The sequence below is a fragment of the Salvelinus namaycush genome, chromosome 7, assembly GCF_016432855.1.
Source record: "Salvelinus namaycush isolate Seneca chromosome 7, SaNama_1.0, whole genome shotgun sequence".
In the NCBI taxonomy this organism is placed as follows: domain Eukaryota; kingdom Metazoa; phylum Chordata; class Actinopteri; order Salmoniformes; family Salmonidae; genus Salvelinus; species Salvelinus namaycush.
Window position 1 is genome coordinate 54,207,879 of NC_052313.1, and position 14,786 is coordinate 54,222,664.

At 43.2% G+C, this 14,786-nt stretch overlaps 2 protein-coding genes across 2 annotated transcripts in view; both read right to left on the reverse strand.

Moving 5' to 3' along the window:
* LOC120051454 (immunoglobulin-like domain-containing receptor 2) overlaps nt 1–2,861 on the reverse strand; it is a 60,563-nt gene extending 57,702 nt beyond the window's left edge. The window contains exon 1 of the mRNA XM_038998317.1: nt 2,506–2,861. Coding sequence (XP_038854245.1) covers nt 2,506–2,620 — 115 coding nt within the window. The 5' untranslated portion in view covers nt 2,621–2,861. The remainder of the gene's footprint in view (nt 1–2,505) is intronic.
* A 1,595-nt stretch (nt 2,862–4,456) lies between these two features.
* LOC120050533 (cell surface A33 antigen-like) lies at nt 4,457–13,933 on the reverse strand. The gene is made up of 7 exons (XM_038997120.1): nt 13,793–13,933; nt 10,188–10,354; nt 8,812–9,025; nt 8,499–8,663; nt 8,297–8,413; nt 7,500–7,632; nt 4,457–7,396 (listed from the first exon to the last, which is right to left on the reverse strand). The coding sequence occupies exons 1-7, from the start codon at nt 13,839–13,841 to the stop codon at nt 6,880–6,882; spliced, it is 1,362 nt and encodes a 453-aa protein (XP_038853048.1). The 5' UTR covers nt 13,842–13,933; the 3' UTR covers nt 4,457–6,879.
* Between the last annotated feature and the right edge of the window lie 853 nt (nt 13,934–14,786).

Below are 14,786 nucleotides of genomic sequence, written 5' to 3' on the forward strand. Positions count from 1 at the left end.
GACATATGGTGTCCCTCACAAACACCTGCTGCTAGTCTAACGACCTGTGGTGTCCCTCAAACACCTGCTGCTAGACTAAGGACCTATGGTGTCCCTCACAAACACCTGCTGCTAGTCTAACGACCTGTGGTGTCCCTCAAACACCTGCTGCTAGACTAAGGACCTATGGTGTCCCTCACAAACACCTGCTGCTAGTCTAAGGACATATGGTGTCCCTCAAACACCTACTGCTAGTCTAAGGGCCTGTGGTGTCCCTCAAACACCTGCTGCTAGTCTAAGGACCTGTGGTGTCCCTCAAACACCTGCTGCTAGTCTAAGGACATATGGTGTCCCTCAAACACCTGCTGCTAGTCTAAGGACATATGGTGTCCCTCAAACACCTACTGCTAGACTAAAGACATATGGTGTCCCTCAAACACCTGCTGCTAGTCTAAGGACATATGGTGTCCCTCAAACACCTGCTGCTAGTCTAAGGACATATGGTGTCCCTCAAACACCTGCTGCTAGTCTAAGGACATGTGGTGTCCCTCAAACACCTGCTGCTAGTCTAAGGACATATGGTGTCCCTCAAACACCTGCTGCTAGTCTAAGGACATATGGTGTCCCTCAAACACCTACTGCTAGACTAAAGACATATGGTGTCCCTCAAACACCTGCTGCTAGTCTAAGGACATATGGTGTCCCTCAAACACCTGCTGCTAGTCTAAGGACATATGGTGTCCCTCAAACACCTGCTGCTAGTCTAAGGACATGTGGTGTCCCTCAAACACCTACTGCTAGACTAAGGACATATGGTGTCCCTCAAACACCTACTGCTAGACTAAGGACATATGGTGTCCCTCAAACACCTACTGCTAGACTAAGGACATGTGGTGTCCCTCAAACACCTGCTGCTAGTCTAAGGACCTGTGGTGTCCCTCAAACACCTGCTGCTAGTCTAAGGACATATGGTGTCCCTCAAACACCTGCTGCTAGTCTAAGGACATATGGTGTCCCTCAAACACCTACTGCTAGACTAAAGACATATGGTGTCCCTCAAACACCTGCTGCTAGTCTAAGGACATATGGTGTCCCTCAAACACCTGCTGCTAGTCTAAGGACATATGGTGTCCCTCAAACACCTGCTGCTAGTCTAAGGACATGTGGTGTCCCTCAAACACCTACTGCTAGACTAAGGACATATGGTGTCCCTCAAACACCTACTGCTAGACTAAGGACATATGGTGTCCCTCAAACACCTACTGCTAGACTAAGGACATGTGGTGTCCCTCAAACACCTACTGCTAGACTAAGGACATGTGGTGTCCCTCAAACACCTACTGCTAGACTAAGGATATATGGTGTCCCTCAAACACCTACTGCTAGACTAAGGACATATGGTGTCCCTCACAAACACCTGCTGCTAGACTAAGGACATATGGTGTCCCTCAAACACCTGCTGCTAGACTAAGGACATATGGTGTCCCTCACACACCTGCTGCTAGTCTAAGGACCTGTGGTGTCCCTCACAAACACCTGCTGCTAGACTAAGGACATATGGTGTCCCTCAAACACCTTCTGCTAGTCTAAGGACCTGTGGTGTCCCTCAAACACCTGCTGCTAGACTAAGGACCTGTGGTGTCCCTCAAACACCTGCTGCTAGACTAAGGACATATGGTGTCCCTCAAACAGCTCCTGCTACCTAAGAGGACATTTTAAACACAGAGCTGGAGAAATCTACAAATCTACACTTCTCTATATAACTACATAATCAAAAAGGAGTATTGTAGCCTACATTAGACAACTTGAACTCAGGGATAGAATCTATAGGTTTATACTTTCTAAAAACTAAACGATTGCAAAATATTATTCCCTATCTGTAATACACAATTTTTTCAAACGTACCTGTAATTATTTTATTAATTCATTAATGGATATTACAACTCCAATGTACGATATTGTACACTGATTGAAGTCAGCCCTTCCTAATCCGTGACCTATAAACTTCCCTTCACATTATTCACACTTGGTTGAGTACCATGGAACAAACAAGAAGACTGTCTACAGCCGCCAGACCAGTGCTACCTTCATTGCGCTGCACCAAGTCACACAACAAAGCTCACGCTTCTATCCCTCGTGATGTTGAAATCAAACGGCAGGATAGTCTACATTCCAAATCCGTCACTTTGTGTCGTTTACGGGCTACACAAGTCTTGTACTATAGGCCTACGTGACTGTAACTTGAAAGTAAATTTCGTTTTTTTCTTTGAAGGCTACAATGTATCGTTATTTCCTGAAATGTTTTCCTTTTGTAAATCCTGAAAAAAAAGTTGCTGTTCAAAAAACACGGAAAAAAACATCAACCGGATTTTTTTTCTGTTGGAAATCAGGTTCGAGACGAGAACACAAACATCTTAAAAGTAAAAGAGGTGAGGAGAAAACTCAACATAATAAAGTTGCTTAACCTGTTACACTGCTAGGTTGGCTAGTTAGTCAGTAAAAGTTATATACATCTTCATCACCTACCTGTCAGAAATAGTACAGGAATCCACCATCTCAGCAGCAAACACATCTTCCATATCAAAGCATTTGCGTTTAGAGAAATCCTGTGTACATGTTCTCCTCGCCTTTTCCGCCTCATTCCTCAAACCGCTATTCGGAGCGCCTCGCTCTACCCGAGTATAACGGGATTGTAACGCTCCTAGCTCTACCCGTGTATAACGGGATTGTAACGCTCCTAGCTCTAACCGAGTATAACGGGATTGTACAGGTCCTGGCTCTTCCGGAGTATAACGGGATTGTAACGCTCCTGTACAGGTACAGGTCCTGGCTCTAACCGAGTATAACGGGATTGTACAGGTCCTGGCTCTGACCGAGTATAACGGGACTATACCGTTTGAGAAATGGGTGGTGCATGCGCGGTTTGGTCCTTTTGAGGACAAGGGGGGGCGTTCATTTAAAAGTGACTCAAGCATCTTTACATGTTGTGGCCAATGGGACTGTGTCTATATGGGTCATTCTTGAATTGCGGTGATAAATTCTGATCCTTGACTTTAGCATCATGTAAAAGCACTTTAAAATGAGAAAAACATGACAAGTAATACATTTTTCGTTTTTTACTGTTATTTAATAAGAAAACATATATAAGTCATTTATACTACAAAACATATTTTTGTATGCATTGTAGAAACTACTGCAGGTTGGCTTGTCCTACTGGTTATGTGTAGCGGTGCAGTGACATGTTTTGGCGATTTAGAGATATCTATCATTTTGAATGCTAGACATTGAAACAAAATGATGTCATATATTGCCTACATCAATAAAAACAAATTATATTATTACTAGTATAATGTGTGTCCCTCAATTTTATGTCATTGCTGTTAGCGCCTTGAAAATCACTGATTACAAAGATATACAAGGACCTTGAGCTCCGGTGGAAAACTGTTATCAGGGGAGGAGTCTGTTATCGGGGGAGGAGTCTATATTATCCGGGGAGGAGTCTGGTATCGGGAAGGGGTCTATATTATCCGGGGAGGAGTCTGGTATCGGGAAGGGGTCTATATTATCCGGGGAGGAGTCTGGTATCGGGAAGGGGTCTATATTATCCGGGGAGGAGTCTGGTATCGGGAAGGGGTCTATATTATCCGGGGAGGAGTCTGGTATCGGGAAGGGGTCTATATTATCCGGGGAGGAGTCTGGTATCGGGAAGGGGTCTATATTATCCGGGGAGGAGTCTGGTATCGGGAAGGGGTCTATATTATCCGGGGAGGAGTCTGGTATCGGGAAGGGGTCTATATTATCGGGGGAGGAGTCTGTTATTGTTATCGGGGGAGGAGTCTGTTATCGGGAAGGGGTCTGATATCGGGGGAGGAGTCTATATTATCGGGGGAGGAGTCTGTTATCGGGGGAGGGGTCTATATTATCGGGGGAGGAGTCTGCTATCGGGGGAGGAGTCTGGTATCGGGGGAGGAGTCTATTGTCGGGGGAGGGGTCTATATTAATGAACAGATGAGCTAAACACGTCCTTTTATTATGTCATAGATTTGAGGATTCCATTGATCATGTGTTGTGTCTGAATCCAGCGTTACTTGGTGTTGGTCAATTTGAATAACACTAAGTAACATTGTGAGCTTAATGACTAATCATTTCACTAATATCACTTCAGTAAATACTTTTTTAAAGGATTGATGACTATAGATTTCAGCATTTGTGGCCAATGTCTCATTGTTGTTTACATCATTGGTGTTGCTGCCCCTACTGGTGGAACAATGTCATCATACTGGTAAAAACTATGAAAAGACATTTAAGCTACCATTAGTTGATTTAGAATAGATGTACCCAAATACATTTAAATAAAAACACAAAAATACAGCTACATTTTTCCAAACACCTAAATTCAAGAACGACACCTAGTATCTTAGTAGGGTGGATATAAAATTGTGTTTTATTAGAAATCAATTGAATATTATATTTTCATTTAACAATGCCTCTTAGACGATGGGGGAAAGACAGGGAATGGAGAATAAAGGCAGCCCACTGGACACAAACTGGTTGAATCAACTTTGTTTAAATGTAATCCTGTACCCAGAGTATTTCTTTCATAGGCTAGGGACTGGACAGGCCCTTAGCCTGATTGTAGGCGGAATACCAACACGTGTTCAAGATGCATGCAAACGACACAGGAGATGTTTGGAGAGATCTTCACAACTGCTATAATAATCTGTGCAGAATCTCAGACAGCATTGATCACTTGCATTATGTGCTTTTGATGTCATCTCAACTGTAATACAGGTCATTCGGTTGTGTTATTAGATGAAGCGCAGTGATAACAAATTAAATTGTATAAATAGATATAACATTGTATTCCCATTTGAACTTTGTTGTGCTTTTAAACTGGTTGAAAGCACAGTGATAACACATGTAGATGACAACTAGACCAAACACCAGACAGTTTTTTCCATTGAAATGTTGTTGTGCTTTTACATGGTTGAACGCATAGTGATAAACACATTGGGAATTCAACAATGAGTAATTCGTTCCACCACTTTCATAAACGAATCAACGGTACCACAGTAGGCTAATCGAAACTAGGCAATAGTGAACAGTCCCACAACAAAGACAAATTAGTCAAGTGGCATTGCTGCCCTCTGTCGTTTCTTTAAGTTCTGTACATTCATTTTTCCAGAGAGGAGAGAGACTGCACTGAAACCACACACATTGTGGCCGCTTAATAGATACATTTGGCTTTAATGTAAATTCACTGTAATCCCAATGAAAACATTTGTACACAGATTAGAAACATGATACATTTTATTTACAGTTTATAATTGTACCATCACATCTAACCAAAACTTCAAACATTTGATGTTTTAACTAGTTAAATTGTCCCTGTACATTTCAAATGAATAAAAACAAAACAAAGGTTAGACATTTTTGGCAAAGATTAAAGGCAAGATTATCTTCTCTTCCTTAGATAAAAACTCCTCACTCAGACAGACCCATTTAATAGGTCTGAACCCAATAAAACCACTTCTAGTTTAGTGAGTCTGTTGTCTGGCCTCAGGCTATAATGAGGAAGTGAAACGACAGGCACATGCCACAGAGGGAAACTAGTTTCTCTGTTCTTAAAAATGGGGCTCTAGGTTCTCTTTCAAAAGGCCTGATTGACTCACTCACTCCAAAAACAAGTCATGGTTTGAATATGTTAATGAAGACTCACCTGAGACACCTGGCACTACACTGCTCACAGCTGAAACACTGTATTAACAAGCATCATGACGCTAAATAGATGTACAAAACACAGTACTTCTAAGTAATGAAAACAACTATTAAAAAGGTTAACTTTATTCATTTATGAGAGGGCATTAGCGTCGATATTAAATGTAACCCCAGCGTTTCATATTAGAGGGTATTAGCAATCTACAGTTGATAAAAACTAATTAACCGTCACCAAAAAGCGTGTGGTTCTCGAACAGCCAAGACCTGAGACGGACGTGAAAAGCTCTTCTGTCACACCAACAGTAGACAAGGCAGGAGGAAAAATGCATTATCCAATAAGCGGCACTGAGAATTCATACACAGTCTTATTCAGGCAATGGCAGCTTGTAACAGAAAGCTAATTTAAATTCAGATTCAAGAATATTTTTTTTTTGAAAAATCCTAATTGAAAATACTAGATAGCACTTTTCAAATCTTGAATCAGCATTCCAATTCGCTTCCTGACTACTGAACTGAATTGAGGCCGCCCTTCCTTCAATCATAGGCTGTACTCCACATAGAAGGCCTTTACATAGATAACAGTGATACAATGCCGCTACTCCTCTAGTCGGCATGGTCTCTAGCAGGGTTCCCCAACTGACAGACCCTTTTATTTGGCCCCCCAAGATTTATGAACCAAAAAAAATATTATATATATATTTTTTTTTGTAGAATTGCTGTTGTTGAACATAAGACTGTACAAACACCAGGAAATCAGCTCCAAGTGATTTTAATTTTGGAAATCTGTTCAAGTATTCCCTCACATAAGAGCGATATATATGTGATGGTATACAAAATGTAAGCAAGGTTCTAAATGATTATATATTTGTCAAATATTACATCCGTTTCGGCTTCTTGCAGTCAATTTGCCGTCTACAAATGATTTATAATTATGTTTCCGGGCCCCTGAACTTATGCTGAAGGAGAAACACCATCCGGCGACTGAATCTGTTTGATGATCCCTGATCTATAGGCTTTTACTTTGTTACTGTCGTCATGTTATTTATGGAACCAAGTTCAGCCTAGTAGCTAGGCCCTTTGTGAAGCCTGACCTACAGCAGCTACTATGTTTATAATATTTATTTATATTTTAAACCACTCCAAAAACAAGTTGCGGGAAACATTAAGTGGTTCTAATCTATTCTATTTGTTAGAAGGCTTAGCAGGTTTATTGGCCGGTACACCGGGAGGTCTGTCACGATCATCGTAGGGCTCATCATAACGATCACTGTACCGTCCGCCGTCGCTGCGTTCATCGTAAACACGATCACGATCGTACCGGTCAGAGTAGCGGTCGTCCTGGTTCCTGCGGTCATCATAGCGCTCGCGGCGGTCACCGGAGTCGCTGCGGCGGTCACCGTAGTCGCTGCGGCGGTCACCGTAGTCGCTGCGGCGGTCATCGTAGTCGCTGCGGCGGTCATCGTAGTCGCTGCGGCGGTCATCGTACTCCTTCTCACTGCGTTCCTTGTACTGGTCGCGACGGTCCACGATCTTGGGTGGGTGGTCATCGTACTCCTTCTCACTGCGTTCCTTGTACTGGTCGCGGCGGTCCACAATCTTTGGTGGGTGGTCTTCATCGTCACCTTCCTCGCTGCGTGTCTGGCGAACCTCGCCGTTCACCACGGGTTTGTCGTCGTGGAACTCCTCCCCCTCTGGAACCCTGAGGACATATCAGTGGACAGGAGACTCAGCACATTGTCTGTTTTCACCATCTCAGCTCTCATGGTGTGTGTGTGTGTGTGTGTGTGTCGGACCATACATACCCCATAGCGTACTCCTCTGCTTTGTCCTTCTTCTTTCTGCAGCAGCAGCAGTAGATGAGGATGATGAGCAGCACCAGAACACCAACCACAACGCCTCCAATGATACCTGCTGTTGAACCCAAGGTCATAGACGCTACAGGAGAGAGAGGAGAGGTGAAGAGGTAAGGAGAGGAAAAGAGGTGAGGTGAGGAAGAGAGGTGAGAAGGAGAAGAGGAGAGGTGAGTTGAGTTGGTGAGAAGAAGAGGAGAGGTGAGCATGAGAGGATATGTGAAGTGGAGAGGAGAAGCGAGGCGAGAAAAAGCGAGGCGAAGAGGAGGCAAGGCGAGGAGGCGGTGAGAAGTGAAGAGGAGGAGAGGAGAAGTGAAGAGGAGGAGAGGAGGAGTGAAGAGGAGGAGAGAAGAGGAGATGTGAGGCGGAGCGGCGTGGAGGAGCATCGAGGAGGAGCATGAGAGGAGAGGAGGAGCATGAGAGGAGAGGAAGAGCATGAGAGGAGAGGAAGAGCATGAGAGGAGAGGAAGAGCATGAGAGGAGAGGAAGAGCATGAGAGGAGAGGAGGAAGAGCATGAGAGGAGAGGGGAGGATGAGAGGAGAGGAAGAGCATGAGAGGAAGAGCATGAGAGGAGAGGGGAGGATGAGAGGAATGTCTATTGATAAAATGTGTCTATGTGTATCCTGTTACAGGACCATCCTCATGTGATGGTTACATTGCCTCAGATCTGAACATTTGTGTTAGCTCCCAGAGACAATGCCTAAGCTTTAGCTCAGCAGGCTAACACAGTCTCGTGTTGTGCACTCACGTGGCATGACGGACAGCGTCAGGTTGCATTTGGCACTGCGGATCTTATTAGTGGAGGTACAGACGTAGTATCCTGAGGATTCCATGGTGAGGTTGAAGAGAGACAGGACACCATCCTCTGGAAGAGGCGGAAACAACCTGTTAGGTCAGGAGTCAAGGTCATATCAACTGAAGATTAACAAGCACACACAGACACTACATACTGTCCGTTGTCCTGGGTGCAGGTGCTCTGGGCATGTTTTTGACGTCGTAGCCCTGCCACTTGTAGGTAGGAAGAGGAGAGCCCTCTTCAGACAGACAGGTGAGACTGATGTTCTGGAAGTACTCTGCCCTCCCATCGATCTTACAGATAGGTACAGAGGGAGCCACTGTGTACACAATATTTTTGCAATGTTAAGTTAAACAGTAATCATCGACACTTTACGGATTTCTAAGGTTTATTAAGGAATAAAGCGGAATGAAGCTAAATTCTACGGTTTATTATGTGATATTCTATGGGAGTCTTTGTTTTTTTACCCAGGACCACCAGACGGGTGGTGTCAGCCAGCTGACCCTTGTCATCCTTGGGGATGGAGACCCGACACTCGAATAGTCGGTTGTCCTGGAGACCGATGGAGGAGAGCTTCAGGTTGGCTACTCCTTTAGCCATGTCCTGCTCCAGGGAAACTCTTCCTTCATACCTGTCACTGATGTCCAGTTCATCAGTAGAGTAGAAGGTAAGGATGGACTCCTGGAAACAATGTCAACAACAACACCTGTAAACACCAATGCTAACCTCCCCTGTTATTGGTAATGGTGAGAGTTTAGGCTGTCTTGGGGGTATGCTAACCTCCCCTGTTATTGGTAATGGTGAGAGTTTAGGCTGTCTTGGGGGTATGCTAACCTCCCCTGTTATTGGTAATGGTGAGAGTTTAGTATGTCTTGGGGGTATGCTAACCTCCCCTGTTATTGGTAATGGTGAGAGTTTAGTATGTCTTGGGGGTATGCTAACCTCCCCTGTTATTGGTGAGAGTTTAGTATGTCTTGGGGGTATGCTAACCTCCCCTGTTATTGGTAATGGTGAGAGTTTAGGCTGTCTTGGGGGTATGCTAACCTCCCCTGTTATTGGTAATGGTGAGAGTTTAGTATGTCTTGGGGGTATGCTAACCTCCCCTGTTATTGGTAATGGTGAGAGTTTAGGCTGTCTTGGGGGTATGCTAACCTCCCCTGTTATCGGTAATGGTGAGAGTTTAGGCTGTCTTGGGGGTATGCTAACCTCCCCTGTTATTGGTAATGGTGAGAGTTTAGGCTGTCTTGGGGGTATGCTAACCTCCCCTGTTATTGGTAATGGTGAGAGTTTAGGCTGTCTTGGGGGTATGCTAACCTCCCCTGTTATTGGTAATGGTGAGAGTTTAGGCTGTCTTGGGGGTATGATCTTTGATCCTCTAACTTTCTCAACCATCATTATTCACGATTCATGCATAATCATGGAAGCATCCACATTAATGTAGATGTGTTCAGAAACATTTTCTATTCTTATTTTACAATAAAAGTGACTCCAAAATGACACGATACATTATTTACCATTAATTTCGATTGGGCACAAAATAATCTGAAAAACAAACTGCAAATGCATCCAACAAACTAGAGGTAGTCATTATGTCCGTACGGAATACGGGACCCAAAAACACGTTTTACTACTATATTTATAACAATCTTTAGGGGTGTCAATTTTGACCCCTAACTTCGTGAGAAAAAAAAATGAATTACTTGTTAAATCAAATCACTTTCTCTGCGCAACTGTAGTATAAAAATGTCCCAATTATTGCTCCTTTTTATCAAGGGAATCAATAGTTTAAACCCACTGAATGTAAGTCAGGGCTGATCAGAGGGGTTTCTGGTCAGTTTATTACCTCTGGCTCTCCGGGTTTGTCTGCTTCAGTCAACCAGGATATGATGACCAGATTGTTGATTGGGTTCTTGGGTTTGAAGCTGCATGGTATAGTGATGTTGTCTCCCCTGGCGAACTCATAGGACGGCTCAGGGATGGACACCTGTAAAGCTAGAGTCATGGACACGACTGGGACAGAGAGAGACAAACAGGAGGACAAACAGGTTTTACAGACACTGACGTATAGAGCTGTAGGAGGTGAACACTTAAAATGAAGTGCTTTGTAACACTAAAACTAACGGCAAATGAGCTGCCACCAACTTGAAGGAGAGGAAACCTTGAAGTACCACAAGAGCGGAATTATTTTTTTCAACTGAAAGACGATGCCCATGATGTTGCACAACAATTCAACAAGTCATTGTTTTATTCAAAATATGATATAATTTGGGCTTGAAGTGGGAAATCCGAAGTGGGGACTTTGGATATGTTCCATGTCAGCCCTGTGTTTCCCCATAGGACAGGACGTGCTAAAACTTTTCAGTTTACATTTATTTTCAGCGCTGGGTTTTATTTCAATGTTACCACCCCCCAGCATGCATTGTATTTTAATCAGAAACTCCTGTAAAGTTCTTCCTCTTGGCGAGTCGCGACAGAGCGGAGCCAACCAGCTTTTCTCCGTAGCAGACACTTGGCCACCTGAGCCATGGAGCAAATTAAAACAGGGGGAACTAGTTTTTTTCCAGAAAATGTTCAGTAATAAAATAGTATATATTATAGTGAGAGAGAGATAGAAACTGACCATTTTATAAATGATATAATTGCATGAATGGTTTTGACCACTAAAGTGCTTCACGACTACACGCTTCACTGCTCTGATTGGTGCAGCTAGAACCCACAAGCGTCTGCCCTATATTATAAACTGGATGGTTCCAGCCCTGAATGCTGAAACATGTATTTTTACTTCTCTAATTACGTTGGTACTGTAACCAGTTTATAATAGCAATAAGGCATCTCGGGGTTTGTGGTATATGGCCAATATACCACGGCTAAGGGCTGTGTCCAGGCACAAAACAACGTGGAGTTGGGCATATAACACACCTCCTCGTACCTTATTGCTACATTGAACATGCACTAGCAAAAGATAATTAAAGAAACAGGTTTATCCATTTTGTCGTTACATGTCATTGTAGCCTGTCTCAAATGACTTCATGATGCACATCACTTCACTTCCCCTGCAGAACCATAAGCACGGGCCGACTTGGCTTTGCTGTACTGCAGCCGAAGCCTGCCAACACAAGGTTGCACCATGTTCATTACAATGTAGAAAAACTCATGTCTCTTATGTAAGATGCCAACACTTTGGAGAGAACAACAGATAACGAAGTCAAAGATACTGGTTTCAATCTGTGGTGAAGTTTTCCCTAAATGCTTATGACATATCCAGCTCCAGAACCAGGCTAGCCAGCTGTTAATCTTTTTGAATACGGTGTTGTATTTTTTAATTTTTTAAATAATACAGCAACATAACATTAGCTAGCTTGATAAGGTTAGCATGCTAGCTACACTGACAGCTCCCAGTTCCCCATTTGTTTCACCACAACCTTCTTTACCCAATTCACAAATACGTATAAATTGCCTGCGTCATTCTTCGGAGGTGGAACTTAGACAAGCATTTCCACTCTAGGGCAGGAATTACGTCGAATAGCATTGCCTTCTGGTGGGCGCATTTAAACTTTGCTAGAGTATTTAAAACACATGGGCGTAAGGTTTATGAGATAGTACACATTAAATCTATAACAGTGAAGTAGGTGAGATGGCACTCGAATTGCAGCCAGGGTATGTGGATGAATGGAATTCTGGAATCTAGGTTTAGCAGTCATCTTAGATAAGGGTGTGCTGGAGTACAGAGGAAAGCCTCAAACTGCAGCAATATAAACCCACACAGGTAATGTCATAGCACCGAGAGTCTTATTGTGTTGTCCTCCATTATGACAGGGCTTTAGAAACTAAAGGATGGGTTCCACCCACTTACAGTAAGGGAGTGAGAAGCCTTGCACAGAACCTTGGCTTGTGCAAGACAGAACTGTTTCCATGAGGCAGCTTGACGTACAAGTACACCCCTTGGACAGGAGACTTGCCTATCGCAGGGCCTTACCCCTAATCACCCCAATGCTCCCATTACAGTCTTTGGGACGACTCAGCCAGATATCAAACTCCCAATCTTCCAATCTCAGGGTGGACATTCTAACCACACCGACATACACTATTATAGAAATATTATAGAAAGATTTACATGACTTGAAAAATAAAAAGCATTTGTTTTCACATTGATACGTATGGACACTTATAGGTCCCTGTTGTCCTCCAGTGGGAATGCAAAGTGTTTAGGGTTGGGCACCTCTCCTGCCTGTGTCATCCAGCACTCTCTAACTACCATCTCTCACATCAGAATTAGAGCTGCATCCATGTTTCTCAAATGTCAAATTTCTAAGTGTTTAAGGTTAAGTTTAGGCATTAACTCTGAATTTAAGGTTAGGGTTAACTTCAGGAATTAACTCCAAATTGTTAAGGTTAGGCATTAACACCAAGTGGTTAGGGTTAGCTACTAGGGTTAGGGTACTAAGTTAACATATGGAATTGTTTTAATATGGTCATACCATGGATCATTTAGCTATTGGTTTTAGAATTTTAGGACCCCTAAAATAAAATACATATATTTGATAAAATATTGAATTTGGCCTTTACTACTATAGCCCATAGAAACGCATTGAATAGCATTCATAAATGGCAAAAAAAAGACAGTCCAAAAATAAATCATAAAGGAATAAGATTTTGAAGTGTCTGTCTTATACCTAGGAGATAAGAAAGCAATATTTCCATATTGTAGATTTTTTTGTTAATATATTTGTTGGAGCAAAACTGCCTCCATTGGTTTGTATGGGTTACCTTCAGACTAGCCCTGGGACTGAGTGGCGCAGCATTCTAAGGCACTGCATTGCAGTGCTAGAGGCGTCACTACAGACCCGGGTTCGATCCTGGGCTGTATCACAACCGGCTGTGATGGGGAGTCCCATAGGGCGGAGCACAATTGGCCAAGTGTCGTCCGGGTTTGGCCGGTGTAGGCCGTCATTGTAAATAATAATTTGTTCTTAACTGACTTGCCTAGTTTAAATAAAGGTAAAATAAATAGTCCAAAACAGAGAATACCATCGTGTTAGTGAGTCTCCCCTTTCCATAGTGGTCGTTCATTGTAAGAAAACTGATATCTCTAGTTTAAATGGAGGATTTTGATGGGGATTGTTTTATTATGTTACTTAGATTAACGCACAGGTGCATCAACAGACTCAAGGTTTTTTAAATTATGTTGCTCTCGGTTTCTTCTCTCTGGACGCCAGGCAGTAAATACAAAATGTATTACATTCTTTTACTTTCTGCTTTTTGACATACGTAAGTGCATCCTATTCTACCAATTTGTACAAAACAAGATGAGCTGAACACGTGAGGCGACGCCACACCGATACCATATACATTAAGGTGAGACATTTCCCCCCCAAAAAACACATGGGTGTGGCTCTTGTTGTATAACATAGAGACGTTTATGAAATTATATAAGATCAGTAAACTCACCGAGACAAAGTAAAACGACAGCAAATATCCCTTTCTGCGAGGCCATCATCGATCAGTAACAGTTACGACCTCGCCGGTTACCGGCGTTGTTTTTTGTGGGCTAGGGACCGCGGACAAGACCTTGGCCAGGTAGAAGGCTCACTAAGCTGAGTACCAAAACTTGTGCTAAGTGCTTTCCTGGCTGCGAAGTGGACTTCAACACGAGTGACGTTGTCATCTGCCAATCAGAACGTCGATATTTTGCAGGTAGCATTCTCTGCCCGCCCTCTTATCTTGTCGGTACATGCCCTGTTTCTCTCACAAGACGAACCTTTTTGCAACTTTGACTCTACACTTTGTCAAGAGAAACTTGTATGCACTTGCAGTGACTAACTCTTACCAACAGCCATAAGACACAAATGCATTTTTGAATGCAAATAGATTCTCTTCTGTAGTTTGAATGTTTAGAATTGAGAGGACAGTAGAGACAGATGATATTTTCACCAGTGGTGCCAGAATCCCTGAGACAGAAACACCTTCATTGTGATTATATATATATGTATTTATTCAAGCTTAAAGGTGAGGGAGGAGCTGGAAAAGACTGGTCAGGTCTCAGTCAGGAACAGGAAGGGTTGGGGAAGCCTTATATCTAGTCAGACTGGTTTGAAAAGGGGTGTGTCATCTCCACAGCACAGAGTCCCTCACATACAGGTAGCCTCCTCCCCCCTGCCAAACTGACACAAACACACACTCTTCTTGTCTTGTTCTCTCTCTGTTCTTCTTGTCCCATTGTGGCAAGGTGTTCCCTTTATAGTGACCAGAGCAATAGACCCTGGTCAAAGTAATGCACTATGAAAGGAATAGAGGGCCATTTTCAATGCATGGGTTTCTAGTAGTGAGGTAGAGGTGTTCTGGCCTGATCACATGGAGGGTTTCTAGTAGTGAGGTAGAGGTGTTCTGGCCTGATCACATGGAGGGTTTCTAGTAGTGAGGTAGAGGTGTTCTGGCCTGATCA